Source organism: Natator depressus, chromosome 26 (genome assembly GCF_965152275.1).
Source record: "Natator depressus isolate rNatDep1 chromosome 26, rNatDep2.hap1, whole genome shotgun sequence".
NCBI lineage: Eukaryota > Metazoa > Chordata > Testudines > Cheloniidae > Natator > Natator depressus.
This window is the reverse complement of record NC_134259.1, coordinates 14,431,675-14,452,600: the sequence shown is the minus strand read 5'-3', so window position 1 is coordinate 14,452,600 and position 20,926 is coordinate 14,431,675. Positions and strand designations below refer to the sequence as shown.

Here is a 20,926-nt window from a genome sequence, read left to right as displayed (position 1 = left end):
GTCCAGCTCTATGTCTGAATCCTGAGATATAGGAGATATCCAACCCCCTGGAACCTACCCCTCGTTGGTGTTGACTTGTTGCAGGGCAGTCCTGAGATGTGTTGGCAGAGCGAGGGGAGTAGTGGGGAGGGCATCCTGGTGATAGGTATATCTCTCTCTTTCTATGGGGGAGACAAAGATTGAAATGATAGGTTCAAACCTCCTGATCTTTGTGATTCTGGCACTGCTTTCTCTCTCCCTGCATCTTCTGCCTTAACCTGGACTCCAGTTCCTGTCCTTAAAGAATTTTCCCTGCCCAGCCCTTGTCTCTGCCACTGCGGCCTCCCTGCCTGCCTGCTGCCAGACTCGCCCCCCAGGGCTGGAGGAGTATTTAAAGTAATTCTCCTTTGAAATGCCCCCCCCCGGGAGTTTCTTGCTGTACATCTAATGCTGTCTCAGTCTTCTCATCTCCCAGGGTGCTGCTCTGGTTTGCTGTATGCCTCAGAGCGGCAGCCTCTGCCTTTAACCTGGAACAGGAGGCAGAATCTGGAAAATAAAAACGGTTTTACATTGAGAAGTCCCTTTAACTCCCAAGGTGGAATCTGTCTGTGTATAACACCTAATCGGCGTGGCATGGGGACAGAGGGCTTACAGTCACCCCGCATTTCAGAAATAGACATCCTACTCCATTTGTGCGTGCTTCTATCTCCCGTCATGGAGGCACAGCTGCTGCGGCAGTTTTGAGTTCACCACAGTAAAGTTTTCAGTCTCACCCAGCCCTTCCAGAAGGAGAGTGGCTCTGGGCTGCGTTTGACCCCTTGGCTGCAATCTTTGTCCTGGAAATACATCCCCTTGGAGTTTGTTGGTTACTGGAGTGCATTTGCCGTGTTTCTCTGTTTATTTTCCAGGCTGAATTCTGCGGCGGAAACCCCCACCCTTAGCTCTACCCCCTCGGCCATGATCCCTAGCAGCACAGCTCCCAGCGCCTTCCATTCCTTGCAGAGCAGGCTGGTGGCCAGCAGTGCCCACTGCAGGCAGGCCCAGCCTAGCAACGCGCTCCAAGGTACCTGTCTCTTTCTTCATGCCTGGCTTGGGAGTCTGCAAAGCAAACCTGGCCTGTGAGACGGATCTGTTGGAATCAGTTGTGTGTTTCCCTGCCTGCACCTTTGCTCTAACCCGGGAGTGGCTGAGAGCCTTCCCAGCGTTTCGCTATCCTGGGGGCCTGATGAGGCCAGTGGCTTACTCAGGAGCTGGAAAGTGAACCTGGTGGAGGATGGAACACTGGGCCAGGCCCTGTTTCCATTGCGGTCAGGGGCAGCTAGACTGGGTGACATTGTTTCAGTGAATAATACATCTGCAGAAAAGTCCATTTTGGGGGATACTTTCAGGTCAAATTTAGCAAATAGTATCAACCTAGAAATGGGGGGGGGGGGGGATTCCAAAGTGATTTATTTTGGTCCATTTTTAAATGGAACATTTCAGCTTTTTTGTTTTGAAACGGTGTTTTGTTTAATAATTTAGCTAGTATTAAAAAAGGGTGAAAGACACCCCAAAGTGACCTGGAGCAAAACAGAAAAACTTGAAGAACAAACAAACCAACCCCCAGATGTATTTTGTTTTGATAAGAAAAACCGTCAAAATTCAATTTCAGTTTGAACTGAACCTCGTTTTTGTCAGATTTTTTGGTTCAGCTTCTGAAATAAGATATCAATGATGCTCTCAGCATCTCCACCGATTTCGGTTGTATGGGAGCAGGAAGTGGCTCGCTATCTGGTGTTCTAGACACGACTGGCCCTGTCTACACTGGGCGCACATCCTGTGTGCAGTCATGCGAGTTGATAGGTGTTGGGTCGTGTTCTAGAATGGTGTTTTCCTCCTGGAGACATAGCTCATAGGGAGGACCGAGGGGCTCCCACAGGTCAAGAGGTAGCGTGACTCAGGGGACAGCCTCCTGCTGAAGCTAGTCCACCAAAGGTGAGAAACTGGCTCTTCATGGCAGGTTATTCCCCAGCCTTGTTTGCTTTCAGGAGCAGCATCTGCTAGCAGCCTCCTGCAGGGACTGAGTTTCAGCCTGCAGGACATCGGCACCAAGTCACCAGCCCTTCCAGCGAGCGTAGCATCCGTGGGGCCATCCATACAGGTAGGCAGCCCTAGCGACATGGAGGGTTTCAGATAGGCACAGGCTCTCCTGGAGAGCAGGAAACTGGATCTAGAGAGCTTGGGAGGACAGCATCCTTGTCATCCTGGAAGTAGAGCTCTGCTCCAGTAAGGAGCTCTCTTGAGGCTCTTGCTCTTGTGTTTGGCGCTTGTACCCTCAGGAGGAGGGTACTTGAGGACCAAGGGTGATGGATGCCTTCTCTACAAGGACCACTGCTGTCTGCAGCCTGCCCTCCCATCTGGAGGCTGGGTGCAGTGATAGCATGAGGTGCATGGCAAATGGGAGTTCTGGCACAGGAGACATTGAAACCTAAACTTGACAAAACACTAGACAATGCAATGTAGGGAATGGTCCTGCACGAGCCCCGGGGAGTGGGTGGCACGAGCCCGCTGGGCCTTTCCCACTCCTGCTTCTCACAGTGGAGTTGATTGCAGCCCCATCAGCTCTAGCAGGGGCAGCCTGCAATGCTCCACCTCTATCTGAGCAGCCTCCACGCAGATCAAGGTGGTTTATTGCATGCTAGGGCCAGTAGTCTCCATGGGCTGCCCCTTCATCTTAAAATCAGGGTGTCCATCGTGAAAGGGCCAAACTTCATCCGCCCTTGGGCTGAGATGCACTGGCTGCCTACTGGGATGAAGGGTGGGAAGACTCTGCCAGACCTCGGAGACCTCGAACTGCCCTTGAGAGTGAGGGGGAGCAGGGAAAGACATCCTGCCCCTTCCTCCCTGGTGCTCACCGCACTTGCCTTGCCTTGCAGACCTCAGCTGGGAAGACACCAGCACCTATCCAGAGTCTGAGTGCCATAACCACGGGCACCGGGACAATCGTCCGCACCATTCCAGTCGCCACATCCTTGTCGTCTCTTGGAGCCTCGGGGAGCGGGAAGCCCACAGCTATTCACCAGTTGCTGACCAACGGCGGGCTGGCCAAGCTGGCCAGCAGCCTTCCTGGCTTGGCTCAGATCTCCAATCAAGCGGCAGGTAAGGGGCTAGTGCTGGTGGGGGGTTTTGAGACGGAGATGCAGGCCCTCTCCCATCTCCTTTCAGACTGTAGTTTGCATTTACAAAGCTTGTTTGAAGTTCAGAGTGCTCTGTGTATGCCGACTTACCCTCCTGAAGCCGCTGCAAGGAGGGAACTATTGCCGCACCCCGTGGAGACACTGAGGCACAGAGAGAGGAGGCGATTTGCCCAAGGTGTCCCAGTGAGTCAGTGGCGGATCTGGGATTGGAATTTGTGAGTCCAGCGAGAGAATTTACATCCCTCGCAGGGTGAAGGGGGGATCCGCCACCATAGACAGTGAACATCCGTTTCCTCCCCAGTAGGAGTCCATCTTCATCATGCACATGATTGAAGGCCCCTTTGCATGTTCCTTAATACCAGGCAGAATTATACCTCGCATGGTTTAGGATGGCTTGTAAACAGGGCCAGGTGGCTGTCTCTGAACAGTGAGTCCCCTAATTCAGAGCATTCCAGGCGCCATAGAGCCAAGATCCAGCTACGGGTGCGGGCTGTGTATTCCTTGGAGATGCCAGCCAACGTCAAACTTGTGCCCTGTCTGCTCACCCGAGCTAGTGACCGCCATTCCAGCCGTCAGCTCCATGCTCTGGAACTCGCATTACTGCCTTGGGTCGTGCTGACATCCTCGTTACACAGCACGTGGTCTGGTAATAGGAAATGTGCAGGGGGTCTGGGTGCAGGTCTCCGAATATTACTGCCAGAGACTGGTTACTGCCTGGAGACCTAGTGTTGGGCTTTCCCAGAGGTGGATTTGCTGAGCTGTATGTTGTGTTGGGGACTGTGATCCTTGCAACACTCCATGTTCGGTCTGTCCTATAGCTGAGCTCCATTTGCTGGCAGTTAGGGAGCAGCTGCCTGGCAGCTGGCAGGGCGGGGTTGTGTCTGTTTGATCTGATTCTCCTGTAAAAGCCCGGGGTGAAGTGTGTGCTCGGAGATCGGCTGGTCGCAGTGACTTGCCTCGCTCCTGTGTCTTCCAGGCTTGAAGGCTCCAACCACCATTACAGTGACCCTACGGGGGCAGCCTAACCGTGTCACTACCCTGAGCCAAGCGGCTGTGGGGACTATCCAGCCCCAGCTGGAGGAGCAGCAGCTGCAAACTCAGACACCTCAGGTAATTCTGGGTCTCTGGTCTTAGGCGAAGAGAAGCCGTTGGGCGTATGTTATGCTTCCATCACCAGTGTTTGCTGACCCACATGTTTTGTGCAGAAGCATCTCTCCTGGGGGGAGTGTTCTGCAATATGGCCCAGCAACTCTCATTGGGATTTTCTCAATAGGGTTTTGCCAATGCTGAAGCCAGGGTGTTTACTCCCTTATGAGCTGTTGTGCCCCTGTGCTGTGATTTGAGCGGAGACTGAAGTGGACAGGAATGAGCGCTTGTGAGGGAGAGCAGTGTGCGCTCTCTGGGCAGAAAGGGGCATAGTAGGACAGTGGTTGGAGATAGATCAGTCCTCTCCTGCCACAAACGCAGAGGCCTCCACCCAAATCGTGTATCTGATGTTACCTCACAGCTGCGCTTAATCAACTGGAAATGCCAAACCACGGCAGTTATGTTGGATCCAAACACCTGGAGTTGGTGTCAGCCTGGGAGCCCCTGTTTAATGTCCCTCTGACAGTTGGGGCTTTCTGGAGAGGTGTTTGTAGACCCTGCTCTGTGGCGAGGAAGGCGGAATGGGGCTCCCTCCAGAGCTGAGGTCGGTTTGGGCCCAATTTGACCCGAACCTGACTAGACCACTAGACACTAGACCACTAGACAGTCCAAACCCAGCCTGCGGTTGTTTTCATACCTGACCCTGGCGCTTGTAGCTAGTCCCAGGGGTTGCAAGGGTGTAGCTGCCAGCCCAGACTCCGTTTTCCATATTTTGTTTCCTCCTTCGAGCCGCAGGGCTAATTATCCTCCAGCCCTGCTCTCCCTCTGGAAGCTTGTAGTCGGGCTCTGCTGGGGTCAGGTCAGATTGCAGGACTCTACTCCAGAGCCTCTTGCTGCATCTCTTTCAACAAAGGGTCAAACAAAGAGTGAGGTCGTGGGGGGCGGCGGGCGGGCGGGCGGCATGGCGCCCCATCCTGTGCCTGGAGCTTGGTGCCTCAAGCCTTCAGATCCCTGAACTGAGACCAGGCACCCGGATGGCTAATGATTGGCAGGTGTCTGTGGGTAACACCAGGGTCTCCATACTGTCATCTCCTCCACAGGTCCCAACACTTCCCCATGCAGGTGGCAGGACCCAGTGAGGAGGGACTGTTCAGCATTTATCATGTTCTCTAGGGCAGTGTTTGTCAGCGACCGGTCTGTAGGCTGGTGCTGGTCCCGAGAGCTCCCTGACACGGTTTAGGAAGGTGGCAAGCCAGTCCCTGGTATCGAAAAGGTTGAAAAACACTGCCATAAAGTAACATTTTTTCATGACAAATCTCCCTTGGGATTTTTTCACTCACTGTGACAGGAGTGAGCCCTGCTGCTGTTGGAAGAAGGTTGTAGACTCCTGACCTGTCAAGTTCCCTCCCTGGGAAAGAGACTCAGGGCACCGTCCTCCCAGCCCCCAGCTGTGTCTTGTCCTGGGGCTGAATCCAGAACACAAGCTGCCAGGTTAGAGGCAGATTTGTTTAGTGAAGAAGCAGTTAATGGTGTCAGATGTTCCAGGCTTGTGATCTCAGATCTGCAGTGGCAAATTTCAGCCCAAGGCTGAGTTCAGAAAGGAAATGAGCAGCTAGAACATGTTAAGAAGAAGGTGAAACCTCCAGGGCAGACGTCAGTTTGCAGTTGAGACGTAGATTTGCAGATGTCAAAGCCAGAAAGGACCATTTTGCGCATTCCAGCCTGAGCTGCCTAACCCAGGCCAGAGACCCTCACCCATTGTGCACCATCAGCAAAGTTGCAACCCTCATAGACTGTAAGGTCAGAAGGGACTATTCAGATCATCTACTCTGACTGCCTGCACATCACAGGGCACAGAACCTCGCCCACCCACCCCTGTAACAGCCTCTGAACCTCTGGATGAGTTACTGATGTCCTCAAACCATGGTTTAAAGAGGTCAAGTTACAGAGAACCACCATTTATGCTAGTTTAAACCTGCAAGTGACCCGTGCCCCACGCTGCACCAGAACCCTAAGGCCTTCAGCACCACAGCACAAGTTGCTCCCACTTGAGCCCCAGGGCTGACTCGGTGACAGCCACGCCTGTCCTTTAGGCCCTGCTCTGCAAACTGAGGAAGTGCAGGAGCCAAGTGAGAATCTTAACGGATTGTGCTGTGCTCCGTGTGAACCCCTCCAGACTGGCTCAGCTGCCCCCGTCAGATGCTGCATCGCAGGGTGCTGGTGTTGAAGGCCTGTGTCAGGGCTAGAGCAACCTGGGTCTGCCTCTCCGTTTTGTCTTTTGACATAGGGAAACTGCAGGGTGAGGAAGGTGTGACTGGGCAAGGAGGGGGCCTGCACCGTGATCCCCGTGAGACTTCCGAGGCCTGTCTGGCTGAGGTTTGGGTATTACTCAGACTCTTAGAAACCAATTATCTACTGGGCACCTGCCATATAAAAGAGCAAGACAGTCCAAGTTCCCGTGTGTGTGAATGTGTTGCTTCTAGAGGTCAAAAAGGGACACCAAGAGCCCTCAAGCCTGTTGGGAACCACCTCAAGAATTTGGGAAAAAGCAGCAAAAGACTGGAGAGAAATCTTGGGCGAGATTTCAGATCTCTCTGAAAGCCGAGAGAGACACAAGTGACGTTGTTAACATTTTTACAAGGCATCTGTGGAAGAGTCAGGGCTGAGTTTAACTTCAGCTGTTGAGGTAGCTCCTGAAAACTACCATTGGACACAGGAACATGTGGGAAGATACCCCTCTGAATTACAGGTCGCTGGTGTGGGCTCCTGCAAAGATCCTTCATAACAACCGGTATTTGATTAAAGGTCTGCCAAAGAGCTGTCTGAAAATAGTGCACATTAGTTACCTGCACCGGAAAGGGACATATTTACTGCAGTATTACAGAGTCTGTCACTCTCTGGGCTGAGCCAAGGCTTCTGTATTTGGTTGATTTGTTTCCTCTGTCTTATATTATTTTCCTGATTCTAATCCTTAAATTACGGTGGAAGGCCCTGTTGTGCCAGGTGCTGCACAGACATTGAGGTGGACACAGTATCTGCAGTATAAAATCTCAATGTTTCAAACTCAGGCTGCTTCCTGGGGAGATTTTGGGGGAGGGCCCAGCAAGGCCCAGGGAAATCGAAGTTGGTTACTAAGGGCTGGTCTACACTACAGCGTTACGTTGCCTTAACTACAAAATTACAAAATTTTGCATCCTGTGCAATGTAATGAAGCCGCCTCAAGCGGCGGTGTAGACACCACTAGGTCGGCAGAAGAGGTGGGTTTAGTACAGCACTGGAAGACCCGCTTCTGTCACTCTAGTAAGTGTGAACACAGCAGCAGCTCGGCTGCAGCGCTGCATCTGTGCCAGTGTAGCGTTTCCTGAGCCAGCCCACAGAACAACCCTGGATACTAAACACGCAGACTTTTCTGCAGAGTCCCCCGTGAAAGTGACATGGCAGAAGGGGACGGACTCTAATAGCATGTTTCCAAAATGCCCTGTGTTGAATTTCCCCCAGCTCCCTTCACCAGTGCTTTCTGCACCCCATTTTCAACCATACCAGGGAGGCCTGGCACCTAGGACACAAGCCGCCAAGACGCAGCCTGCAGACTCCGGCAGGAATGATGTTTGCTGAGGAGACAACCTGAGCTTGTCAGTACTTGATGAGTAATGGAAACAGAGATCTATTCGGACCCGCTGGCACCAAAAGCTGATGCCAGTTGCTCTCCTTGCATCCAGAAAATGAAGGATGAGGATCCCAGGGAAAAATGTTTCTCCTGACTGTGAGGGGGTTGGTCTTATCGCACAGTTGAGTACCCTGTTTTCAGTGTCACTAATGCAAGTTCCGTGCAGATGGCCCTGCCATCCGGGATGCAGGAAAGCAGACTGTGACTGGGGACTCTGAGCTGTCCAGTTTGAAGCCCACTCCTCTCAGAACAGTTGCTGTGACCCATGGCTGCCTCCAGCTGGGAGCCCCATGGAGCTGGGGGAAGAGAAATTGCTTTGGCTTTGCACTGCTCCTTCATCATGGGACTTCAGAGAGAAGGAACGTCTGAGCCATTTGAGGCCCACAGATGTGGGCGAGGGTGTCGCTGGAAGCTGCCCTCAGGCTCCATCAGTGGAGCTGGTACATTAAGTGTTTGTAAGTCCTGGGCCTGTTTCTGGTTACATAAGGATCTGCACTGTACTTTTTTATCAGTAATTTCCACACATAGACATTCCTCCAATGTGCCTTGTAAATGCTTGGTGGCTGTTCTCCAGCTTGTCAGGCGGTGGGAGCACCTGGTCCCTTCACCTCTCTATTCAGTGTCAGTTTGCTGGCATGAGGTGGCCTGTAAGTGTCTCCAGATAGTATCTCTGTGTCAACGCTGAATCTGGTGAAGGGAATGTGGAGATGGTGATGATAGCTCCTCGTGTGACATTGTGTGCACTCACCATAAATCCTCTTCCAGTGTTGAAGATCAGTCTGTCTGAGTCGCATCCAGTTCTGTTGCCCTGTAGGTCAAAATCTCCTTGTGTAAGCCTGAGTCAGTCTCTGGTTTTCCAAGGCTGGTTGAAGAAGTGATCAGAAATAGCATGTTTTCCTTTCTACTTCGTTACCTGCATTGAGGTACCCTAAACAAACGTGGCAGAACAATAACTAGATTATTAGTCTGACAAACCCATGACATTTCCAGGCATAGATTAACTCCATGCGTTGTTGCAAGGTGGGACTTGAGGCTTAATTCTAAGCTGTGAGTTTGACTTACATTGTTGGGTTTGTGTGTTTAAGGCAGTGCTTCATTGTGTTAATGTTCATGGAGAATTCTTTTAATGTCATGAGTTATGTATTTCAGTAACTGCTCTAATTATATCCATTAATGTAATTGACTTACATTTGCCATTAGAATGTGTAATTCTGTTTGACAGCACCTCTTCTTGATAAAAGACTAAAGGAAATAACCACAAAGAACAAAGGCCGTTTTTCCAATACAGCTGGGTGGTCTAAGGGAGTTGAAAGTCATTGGGAGTTGGACTCTTGGTCCCCTTTGAGAAGTGCAGCCTTCCGCTCTAAACCTGTACCTGTAATAGGGCTAAAGCTTTGGATTGCCCAAGGTTTCACCTAATTACTGGGGCTTGGCTAGTTCTTCTTCAACCTCTATGGAAATAAGATGTAAAGTTTTAACAACGAGAGTAATTAAGTATTGGAACAGCTTACCGAGGGTTTTGATGGAGATCGACAGTGGACGTTTTCTAACAGATCTGCTCTAGGGATTATTGTGGGGCAGGTGTCTGGCCTGTGCTCTACAAGGGGTCAGGCTAAATGATCACAATGGTCCCTTCTGGCCTTGGAATCTATGAAAATTTTGCTCGGAAGGCAGTTCTGTTGGGCCAGTGTCCCCTGTCCGGGTTACAGCTGGAATCTAGATGGGATGCAGGTTTTCAGGATTCAGTACTGGTTAAATAATAGGAAACGCAGTCCAAGTGGCACATGATTAATGCTGGCATCACGGGGGTTGACAGTGGAGACCAGTGCTGTTGGAAGATAAAGGGGATCATGACTTGTTGGTGTTTGCTTATGACACTGGCTTTGTTTCAGTTGCAAAAGCCATAAAGGAGTATGAGGCGCTCTGTTGGCTTTAGGTTTCAGAGTGGGAGCCGTGTCAGTCTGTATCGGCAAAAACAACAAGGAGTCCTTGTGGCATCTTAGAGACTAACACATTTATTTGGGCATAAGCTTTTGTGGGCTAGAACCCACTTCATCAGATGCATGGAGTGAAAATACAGGAGCAGGTATAAATACATTAAAGAGGGGGGATTGCTTTACCAAATGTGAGGTCAGTCTAATGAGATAAATCAATTAACAGCAGGATACCAAGGGAGGAAAAATAACTTTTGAAGTGGTAAGAGAGTGGTCAGACAGTTGACAAGAAGGTGCGAGTAACAGTAGGGAGAAATTAGTATTGGGGAAATTAAGTTTAGGTTTTATAGTGACCCAACCACTCCCAGTCTCTATTCAGGCCTAATCTGATGGTATCCACTTTGCAAATTAATTCCAGTTCTGCAGTTTCACGTTGGAGTCTGTTTCTGAAGTTTTTGTTGTTGAAGAATTGCCACTTTTAGGTCTATTACTGACCTAAGTGACCAGAGAGATTGAAGTGTTCTACTGGTTTTTGAGTGTTATGATTCCTGATGTCAGATTTGTGTCCATTTATTCTTTTGCGTAGAGATTGTCCGGTTTGGCCAATGTACACGGCAGAGGGGCATTGCTGGCACATGATGGCATATATCACGTTGGTAGATGTGCAGGTGAACGAGCCCTTGATGGTGTGGCTGATGTGGTTAGGTCCTATGATGGTGTCCTTTGAATAGATATGTGGACAGAGCTGGCACTGGGGTTTGTTGCAGGGTTTGGTTCCTGGGTTGGTGTTTTTTGTTGTGTGGTGTGTGGTTGCTGGTGAGTATTTGCTTCAGGTTAGGGGGCTGTCTGTAAGCGAGGACTGGCCTGTCCTGCAAGGTCTGTGAGAGTGAGGGATCGTCCTTCAGGATAGGTTGTAGATCCTTGATGATGCGCTGGAGAGGTGAGACCTGACCAGGAATACTGTGTGCAGTTCTGATCTCCCATGTTTAAGAAGGATGAATTCAAACTGGAACAGGTACAGAGAAGGGCTACTAGGATGATCCGAGGCATGGAAAACTTGTCTTATGAAAGGAGACTCAAGGAGCTTGGCTTGTTTAGCCTAACTAAAAGAAGGTTGAGGGGAGATATGATTGCTCTCTATAAACATATCAGAGGGATAAATACTGGAGAGGGAGAGGAATTATTTAAGCTCAGTACCAATGTGGACACAAGAACAAATGGATATAAACTGGTCATTGGGAAATTTAGTCTTGAAATTAGACGAAGGTTTCTAACCATCAGAGGAGTGAAGTTCTGGAACAGCCTTCCACGAGAAGCAGTGGGGGCAAAAGATCTATCTGGCTTTAAGATTAAACTCAATAAGTTTATGGAGGAGATGGTATGATGGGATAACATGGTTTTGGTAATTAAATATTCATGGTAAATAGGCCCAATGGCCTGTGATGGGATATTAGATGGAGTGGGATCTGAGTTACCCAGGAAAGAATTTTCTGTAGTATCTGGCTGGTGAATCTTGCCCATATGCTCAGGGTTTAGCTGATGGCCATATTTGGGGTCAGGAAGAGGCAGATTGGAAGAGGCCCTGGAGGTTTTTTGCCTTCCTCTGTAGCATGGGGCACGGGTCACTTGCTGGAGGATTCTCTGCTCCTTGAAGTCTTTAAACCACGAGTTGAGGACTTCAATAGCTCAGACATAGGTGAGAGGTTTTTCGCAGGAGTGGGTGGGTGAAATTCTGTGGCCTGTGTTGTGCAGGAGGTCAGATTAGATGATCATGAATGGTCCCTTCTGACCTTTGTATCTATGAATCTAAGGTTTCAGAGTAACAGCCGTGTTAGTCTGTATTCGTAAAAAGAAAAAAGAAAAGGAGTACTTGTGGCACCTTAGAGACTAACCAGTTTATTTGAGCATGAGCTTTCGTGAGCTACAGCTCACTTCATCGGATGCATAGCATATCGTGGAAACTGCAGAAGACATTATATACACACAGAGACCATGAAACAAAACTTCCTCCCACCCCACTCTCCTGCTGGTAACAGCTTATCTAAAGTGATCATCAAGGAGGGCCATTTCCAGCACAAATCCAGGTTTTCTCACCCTTCCCCCCCCCCCCCCCCCGACACACATACAAACTCACTCTCCTGCTGGTAATAGCCCATCCCTCTTGAAGCCTCTCTTTATAATGCGCATGATAATCAAGGTGGGTCATTTCCAGCACTAATCCAGGTTTTCTCACCCCCCCCCCCCACACCCCCCTCCAAAAACCACACACACAAACTCACTCTCCTGTAGCTCACGAAAGCTCATGCTCAAATAAACTGGTTAGTCTGTAAGGTGCCACAAGTACTCCTTTTCTTTTTTCTTTTTATGAATCTAAGGCCCTTCAGAGTCTGCTCCAGCTTGCCTAAAATGGAGCAGATTGCAGCCCCTCTTCTCTTTAATGTGCAGGTGTCAGTGCTCAGGACACCAAGATTCGTCTTGCATTTACCTGTTCTCTGATAACCTCCTCTGCAAGAGGAGCTGCTATATAAATGGGAGGTATCTAGATGGTATCTGCTTCCTTCAGAGCCCATCAGTGCGTGGGGTTATGGAGTTGAGCCTCTACCTCCATAGCAGTCTAGACCCTTCTGACCAAAGGAATTGGACCTGGATTTCTGGCAAAGCAATAAACTGTTCGGCCACTGGGTCTTACAATTTGCAAGACTTTTAAAGCAACATTTTGTCTCAATTTGGATAAAGCCATTTAAATGAATAGTGTCAAAATCAGCTCGGGTACCACTAAGCAGAGAGGCTCTTGGGTCTGCAGAATGTCCTGCAAGTCAGGCACTGCCTGGGCTACTTCAGAAAACTGCTTCACGTTGGAAAATCACCTTAGTAATCAGGGAGAATTAGCCTGGCAGCAGGGAGAGAGCTCAGTCTGTCGGAGTGGGCGCTAAGCTCTTCTTAGTGAGAGATGCTTCCCCGTTTTCTCATCAGACATACAGGATGCTACTAGCAGGCTCCCTGCGCTTGGGTGTGATCTGCAGTGCACAGGGTGTGCGCTCCTTAAAGGAATGGGCCAGCTCGTTAAAGTGCAGATCTCCTGGGTTCCGTTCCTGGCTCGGCAGCTGACCTGCTGAGACACCTTGGCCAAGTGTCTCTTTGTCTCTGTTTCCCTTTCTGCAGAACAGGGCTGCGGAGGGTCACGTGCCTGGGTGGAGCTGGAGAACGGCCTCCTGGGTGTCTTTGGGACCCCCTACGAGGAGGGGGTAGTGTGCTGTTGTGTAAGTGGGAGCTTCCAGCCTCAGTGGCTCACAGTTGCCAAGCCCCCGGGGAAGGTTTGGTCTGACAGACCTGACGGAGTTGCCGGTGGCTTGGGTTAGTGTGGGGCTGCTTGGAGGAAGCAAGCCCACTCTGAGATGGGACCGAGGGGCAGACCCCTCCCCCACTCGCTGAGGGTTTGTCTGCACAGGGGGGTAACTCGAGTCATCCAACACGTTTGTACACGTTCGCTTGGACTCAGCTCATGGCAGCAGATTTCCATACAGCGTGTGCCAACCCGTTTGCTAACTGGCAGCCAGTTAGTTCCAGTCTCGACAGCCCTTGAAGCGAATGCAAGTGCGTGACTCTGGATGTGGATGGCACAGTGCATCTGTGAGCCGAATACCTAATTGACCCTTTAGGAATCCCCGAATTGGTTAGTTTCTGGAATGCGCTGGGAAGGTTAGACGTCTGACCAGAGGTCTCCCACTGAATGGGCTCTGCACAGACATCAGGCTGAATGTCCAAGGGAACTTGTGCATCTTTCACGGCCCAGCAGAGAGCTCTTCTGATGCAGAAGCGAACCTGAGCATGCTGCTTCCAATCGTGTTGCACTCCTGGCAGCATCCTGACAGTAACCGTGCATCGTTGCTTTCAACAGAGGATCCCTGAGCGCTCAGAATCTCTTGTTAAGCCTCACAAGTCCCCAGGGACATGGGTCAGTATTAGCTGCATTTTACAACCGAGGCACAGCGTGGGAAAATGACTTGCCCAAGGTCATCCATAGAGTCATTGTGGAGGTGGGGATAAGGCCTTAGGTAAGACACAGTCACCTCTGCTGAACTTGCCCTCCCAAAGGTTGATGGGGATATTGCTGAATTTATTTAAGGAAGGTCTTTGCAGAGCTCTGTCTTGTTCCACAGAGTCCTCCTCCAGCTGACAAGTAACTGGTCAGAGGGAGGGAAAAGAGGCGTAGAGGAAAGGTTAAAACGTAGAGAAGTGGATTTGAATTTCCAGCTGCTGAGAAAGGTTACAGGCAATGGAAAGAGAGCCCCGCTAGTGAAGGGCTGGTCGGCGTCCCCGCTCTGCATCACACTCCCAGCTCCTGTGAGTGCTGTGAGTTTTTCCGTTGGGTCTCAATTACTTTAACCCTTTCAGGCTCCAGGTGGTGCAGTTGGGAACTTGAGCACCCCAGCTTCCAGTGCCGCCCCTCCTGGCAAGCTGCTGTCTCAGATGGAACTCAGCAAGGCTCAGGCTGGCATAGAGATGGCTCCTGCTGACCCCGCGTCCCACCTGACCTCTGCAGCAACGCCACCTGTAGGTGAGGCGCATGGCAGTTCTGGGGCACACGCAGCCAGGCCTTGGGGTCAGTGTGGAGGAAGGGCTGGAGCCATGCCTGCCTGGTGACTCGCAGGGTTGCTGTGGTGGTGTGGCTGGATTGCCAGGACGCCCAACGATCTTGTTGGTTTTTTTAAAGTCACAATCCCCCTATTAACTGGTTTCTTTGAGTATGTGTGTGCACTTTATTGGGCGTGACAGAGCAAGGGAAGGCTGTAGAGCAGTGTAGCTGAGACCATTAACCCCAACACCTAGGTAGTTGTTTTAAGTTCAGCTCCATGGCCTAAAGTTACAAACTCCTCAGGTTCTGCATTTCTGCTGGCTGTGATCAGCTGTCCTGCAGCTTGTGCGAAGCGTGCGCTTTCAACGCTTTCAACGCTTTCTCCCTGCTGTGCGTTATTGTTGATCTAGACTAGAGAGAAGGGATCCAACCCCCTGCAGCTCAGTGAGTGTGTCGGTTGCAGCTGCCCAGGGAGAATCCAGACCCACATAACCAAGCTGCCCTCTATTGTATCCTTGAAATGCTTTGGTAAGATAAGCTGCATCGCGGCTGGTTTGATTCTTTCTTTCCTGTTGGTTTCAAAGTGAAGAGAAAAGCTCTCGAGGCAGATGGATGGTAAGCGTTCTGGGCGAAATGAGGAGACGGGACAAAGCCCCACTTGAAAACAATGGAGCTGTGTTGAAGTGTCTGCCAGATTCCTCAAAGTGCCAGGGTCTAAACAAACGGCTCTGGAGCGCTTGGGAATCTCTGCTGTTGTACAGAGGCTGGCGCCTGGTACTCGAATGATCTCCCAGTCCCTGCAGGGCTAGAATCACTGCATACCGCAAACCCCAGCAGTTCTCCCACAGAGCAATAGGGCAGTGGGAAAAAGCTGTTTTCTTTTTCTCTCCTAGCTTGAAGTGTTTCCCTTTGCTATTTGTACTTCAGTTAGTGGGTGACTGTGGTTGTTTTCAGAAAGCTTTCTTGGGTCACTCGTGGCCCTGGATGACTGTTAACCCAGTAGCAGAGTGAGTGCATGCTTGGTTGCTTGTTTAGTGGCCAGACCCACAGTAGGTGCTCCAGAGAAACACACAGCAGATACAGCCACTGCCCTTCAGAGCTTACAGTCGAAATAAACCCCTGCCCAACTGGGAAATACAAGCAAAACAAAGGGCGGGGCGGGGGATGAGAGATGGAAGGACAGGGGAGTGCTTTTCAAAAGTGCAGTCTAGGATTTTCCATACCAGCTTAGATCTCTGGGTTCAACTTCACTGGTACCCTGCCTCCAAGGGTGGCCCCAAATTGAGACTTCAGAGAAAGGAGAGCGCTACTCACATAGTGAATTTGGTGAGTTGTGTGATGTGTTTGTGATGGCAGGGAGGGGGAAACATTGCTCCTGATCCTTGGGATGGCTGGTGGCGTGCAACAGTCCCCTGAGCAGGGGACTAGGAATCAAGGCAAGTCGAACTCCAACATTCTCTGTGTCAGGACCTTGTGCTCCCAGATAAGCCTGTAAGTGCCCTTCTCTTAGGGACATCCCAGCATGCCAGGGCTGCTGAGTTGGGCACTATTCAGTGAGACAGGAGTCAGGTAGGGTCCTGTCTTTGTGGCATGAGACTATTCCTGCGTTAAGGCAATGGCTGAGGGAACCTGCAGTCAGGATGCCTAGCCCGGGCTTGAGCACGTGCAGGAAGCTTCCTCGCTCAACAGCATTCATGTTGTTCACTCCACCAGATCCTGCCTTCTGGCCTCAAAGAGATCAGAGCCTCTGGGCGGAGGTCAGGTGGTGGGGGAAGAGGGCTCATCTTGTCCCAGATAATTGCCACTGTAGCACTTCTAGCTAGGAGCCTTTCTGCTCTCTGTGAATCTGACCCCAGCGCTGTCACACCACCTGGCCGGCTGCTGTAAAGGTAATGTAGCCGGCTGCTTCCTTGTGAGACGCAGCGTGTCCTCCCTGGGCACAAGCTTGCATTCCCTGGCTGGGAGGTGCTGGTGTGACCCAGGAGCTAGGGCTGAGATAATACCCCAGCTTACTGCTGGGCGCACTGTGCTCCAGCGGTGCTGTCTTTCGTTGTGGTGAACAGGACCTCGGCTGATCGCTGTGGCCTTTCTAGCCCCGGTAGCGCTTTTCACAACCATAGAAATAGTTCTGGAGTCCTGGCCAAATGTAAATTTGGTCATTTCATTTGAATGTCCCCTCCCTGCTATTTTAGTTGGCTGTGGTCATCTTGTTCTCTCTCTGACCTAAACAGCTGCTATAGTCCCACTCAGAGGTGGCTATGTTTGGAGTGATGGTGAAATGATCTGCCTATATTCTACTCTGGATTTCTACAGCAGATTTCCATCCAGTGGTCTCTTCACAAACACTAGTTAAGTCTCTCAACCATTTCTGTGTAGTACAGACAGGGAAGCTGAGCCCCAGGAGTTGAGTGACTTGCCAAAGGTCAGGCATGCCACCTTGAGCAGGGATTAAAACCCAGGTCTCCTGACTTGAAGTTCTGTCCCTTAACCACAAGACTATCCCTGCCCTGCTAATCAGCTTGGAAGGTGCTTTGACATCACTGGCTGGAAGACGGAGCACGTCTGCTGGACATGACCAGTGCTGAAGAACAGTGGTGTTGTGCACCAGCCCTGGAGCTGTTCTCTGTGTGTGCAGTCACTTTGCTGCCAAGGGTTTGAAGGACAGTGGATCCACAGCAAGGGCTTTTCCTGAACCTGCATGTGAAAGGGGACCCGGGGGTGGGCAAATCCACGCTGTTTGGGCCCCCAAAGGGCATGGCTTGCCAAAGCACCAGAGGAGTGTGCTGTGCAGTGGGAGAGGTCAGGGCCACTGCATAGTAATGGGGGCATGAATCTGACCCTTCCACTCTGCAGCTGACCTCAGTTTCAGTGTACTTGCCTGGCCTAACCTCCTTTGAGTATCCTGCTCCCTCTGGTCTGTGCAAGAGCTCCTGTCTTCCTCCAGCATTAGAGTTGCTGTACGTTTGCACTTCTGCCGTTCCCTTGAAGAACCCCAAGTAGACCTCCCTCCTTACTCTGGCAATCTCAGCTGACTCTCGGCTCCCTCCTGGGGTTTGCATGCGGCTAGAAAGTGGGGCAGCCTCTGTGTCAGCTTCTCCTTCCTCCTCACACCACTGCTGCTCAAGGTGGAGCTGAAGGCACTGTGACCTGTGCTAACAGGACTTTTGCTTAGAGCTCAGCTAACGCAAGCCAGTATAGGCTCAGTGTTCAGGCCAGTGAGTGAGATGAACCAGTCACTGCTGGCCATGGGTTCTATGCAATACATGTAGCTTCGGCGAAATCGCTGGGGGAAAGGCCTTGACATCTTCCCACAAGCCTGCCATGGTTTCCCTGTCCCCTGCAGGAGACCAGCAGTGATCATGCAACTCCGTGCCAGAGGAGGTTGTGAAGGCCAAGACTATACCAGGGTTCAAAAAAGAACTAGATAAGCTCATGGATGAGAGGTTCATCAGTGGCTACTAGCCAGGATGGGCAGGGATGGTGTCCCGAGCCTCTTTTTGCCAGAAGCTGGGAATGGGCGACAGGGGATGGATCACTTGATGATTACCCGTTCTGTTCATTCTCTCTGGGGCACCTGGCGCTGGCCACTGTCGGAAGACAGGACACTGGGCTAGAAGGACCTTTGGTCTGACCCAGTCTGGCCACTCTTATCTGATCAGCCTGCCAGAAAGACACAGTGCAGGACAAGCTGTGAGTTAAGGATGAGAGCTGTTGTCGTGGTGGTAATTCTGACTCTGGAGCGCTACCCTGCTCAGAGAAACAGCACCATCACACCAGGGTAAGGCAGGCGAACGTTCATGCCAGTGCTGGGTATCGGTCACAGCTGTTGTCCTCTAGCATTGTGATTTCCATCCTCCGGAGTGTTCCTGCCCCCCTTATTGCGGGAGACCTATCCTCCTCTTATCCAAGAGGGTTGCAATTTGAGGATTACTTTGGATCCTTGGCTGCTTCTGGGTTTGCAGCTGGCATAGGTGGTCCCTGGTCTGGCACTCAGGACATAGTATTCGTGTGCTGTGCCAAGCGCCTGTCCCCGGGGGCCACAACACGCCAGGGCACTTGCTGTCGTAGGGGTATATGCTGGCTCTGGGGATGACCTGGGCACATACCGTGGTTTACAAAGTAACTTGCCCGCAGCAATGCACAGCTTACACCCTGGTTACGCTGCCCCAGCTGCTGCGGGCTTGGCCTGTAGAGACAGTGGAAAGCAGAGGGGAACACTAAGCTGTCTTTGTCCCTCTGTCTCCGCAGTGACCACCACCAGCCCCATGAAAACCCTGTATGTCATGTCAGACGCCAAGCTGTCTGCGCTCACCAAATCTGTGATGGCTGAGGCTGTCTGCGCCCCCCTGAAACCTGTGGGGATCCAGACGCCCTCCTCGTTTGCCTGCTCGTCATCCTCCTCCAGCTCACCCCCCGGTGCCGTGACCTTCACCTCTGCGATGCCGGCTAGCCCCCACTGCAGCCTGATGCATTCCAAAGTGGGGCCCATCCTGCAGAACACTACCAAGACTGTCATCCTGACCTCCACGCTGGCAGCAAAGGGCGACGGGCCCCTGGGGCGCAGGGCGGAGAAGGTCGGCCACACCCTCGGGGCAATGGAGTCCCTGGGGAAGGTGCCCTCTGTGGTGGACAATGGGAGCACCATCATCCACACCAGGGAGACTCTGGCTAATAGACATTTGCTGCCACAGGGCGTGGTGCCAGCTGGGGCTGGCACCACGCTTATAACGCTGGGCAGCAGCCTGGCCAGCCCATCCATCCTCGCAACAGCGGGGCCCACAATCAGCCAGAAGCCATAGCGAATTGAGCACCGCTTTGCCACGAATTTGAGTTTGGCCTTCAGTATGAACTAGCGCTGTTGGCTGCGGGAGTGCAGCACCCGTGCTGGGCCCAAATGGACATTTCTTTTGGTTTGGGGTTTTCTCTTGCTGTTTAATAAAACTATTTTTTTTCAGTCTTGTGATCTCTTCATTGTAGCATTTCTCCTTTGATCACTGCCTGCACTGTAGCCTGAAGAGGAGGAGGAGGGGGGATGTAGATTCTCAGCATGGAATGGAAATCAAAATGCAATTATGCTTTGCATCTTTATAGTATCTTTCAGTGAAGGATTTCAGAGCTTTGCAAACAAATGAGCCCCCCAGCACCCTATGAGTGAAGGAAATGCTATCCCCTTCTTCTTTGGGGAGCTGCAGCTGTGTTCCACACATGCATGTGTGCACATTGGAGAATTTTGCCTAGCAGTACCTGTTGGGCCGGCCTTGTGCCTTGGGGCTGTACCCCGTCCCCTGGCTATTTGAGGCAGTCCTGCCCAGCCCCCCCTCAGTTCCTTCTCACCATGCATGGCTGGAGTCAGCTCTGTGTGGTCATCACCTCTGCTTCTCTGTCTGTTTTCCTCTTTGTGTGTGTAGCTTTTAGATAGCTAGCCCTACCCTAGATAGTGTTAGTTAAGCTCGGTAGTTGGGATACTTATTGCCCTGTGTGGTGTCCTCACCACGGTTCAAGCACTGCTGTTGAGTGTGCGGAGCGATTGCTAATAGTGATCCTTGCATGAGGTGCAGGCTGTGTTTAGGCAAGGAGTGTTCTGGTACTCCTGTATACTTTCCTTCTGATTCCGATCATCCCTTAGGTCATCCTCAGACTGAAACTGTACTGTGCCAAGGTCAGCGTCCTTGCTCCGCCATGGCCGAGGCTATGTTGCTTCTCCGACCTTCTTGTGTTTTCAGCCTCCAATGTCCCGTCCTCTTCATCCTGACCTTCTGACTCAGCATCATGGTCAGATTTTGCATCCCATGATCAGCTCTCTGCATCTCGCTGTGTGGCTGCTCTGTGGTTAAATGAGGAGGAAGAGCGATGTTCAGAGGCAGGTTCTACTCAACAGCAGGAAAACCTGTTTGGTCAATGGAAGCATTTTTTGATACGGTTGTTGGTCCACAGAGTTCCAGCAAAGCTGGCTGATATCCAGGACGTCTTGATGTACCTGTTACATCTTCAGTCGTCAGGTCTGGTACTTAGGTTGTTGAGGGTGCATCTGGTGTCGATTTTGGCACTTCATGCACCCATCCGTGGAGGTCAATATTTTCCAAACCATGGTAACAAGGTTCTTCAAAAGAGTCCGTCGCCACGCACCAGTGCGAGAACCAGTTCCTTTCTGGCCTTAGCGGCTTCGCCTCATCTGGCACCTCCGTTCAACCCTCGGGCATCCTTGTCTTTCTTTTTTGTGTCAAAAAGCAATCACGGTGGCAATCACGTCTGCAAGTGTGCGAATTGCAGGCTCTGATGGCAGATCCTTCTTAAGCGCAGTTCTCCAAATACAAAGTGACTGCGGCTGCATGCAAAGCTTTTATTGAAGCGGTCTCTCCATTTCACTTGAGCCAGGCGATGTACGTCCCTGTGTTCTTTCTTTAAGCCACATTCGGCCCTGAGGCAGTAATGTCTTCACATGGGAGGCGATCTCTGCCCTTTTACCTGGACAGAACTCGATCGTTTTGTGCTTCGCCTCATCTGTGCC

The 20,926-nt window shown here is 51.3% G+C and overlaps 1 protein-coding gene across 7 annotated transcripts in view; it reads left to right on the top strand.

Moving 5' to 3' along the window:
• Positions 1 to 19,240, top strand: part of KANSL3 (KAT8 regulatory NSL complex subunit 3) — a 55,955-nt gene extending 36,715 nt beyond the window's left edge. For 2 of the 7 annotated variants that reach the window (XM_074940170.1, XM_074940171.1), the window contains exons 18-23: positions 888 to 1,042; positions 2,007 to 2,119; positions 2,895 to 3,117; positions 4,132 to 4,265; positions 14,238 to 14,400; positions 18,667 to 19,240. In XM_074940170.1, coding sequence (XP_074796271.1) covers positions 888 to 1,042; positions 2,007 to 2,119; positions 2,895 to 3,117; positions 4,132 to 4,265; positions 14,238 to 14,400; positions 18,667 to 19,217 — 1,339 coding nt within the window. In that variant the 3' untranslated portion in view covers positions 19,218 to 19,240. Of the gene's footprint in view, positions 1 to 887; positions 1,043 to 2,006; positions 2,120 to 2,894; positions 3,118 to 4,131; positions 4,266 to 5,589; positions 8,386 to 14,237; positions 14,401 to 14,721; positions 14,946 to 18,666 lie in introns of those variants that run through there. The other 5 variants (XM_074940173.1, XM_074940175.1, XM_074940174.1 and 2 more) reach the window with 5 other exon arrangements.
• Positions 19,241 to 20,926: the final 1,686 nt, after the last annotated feature.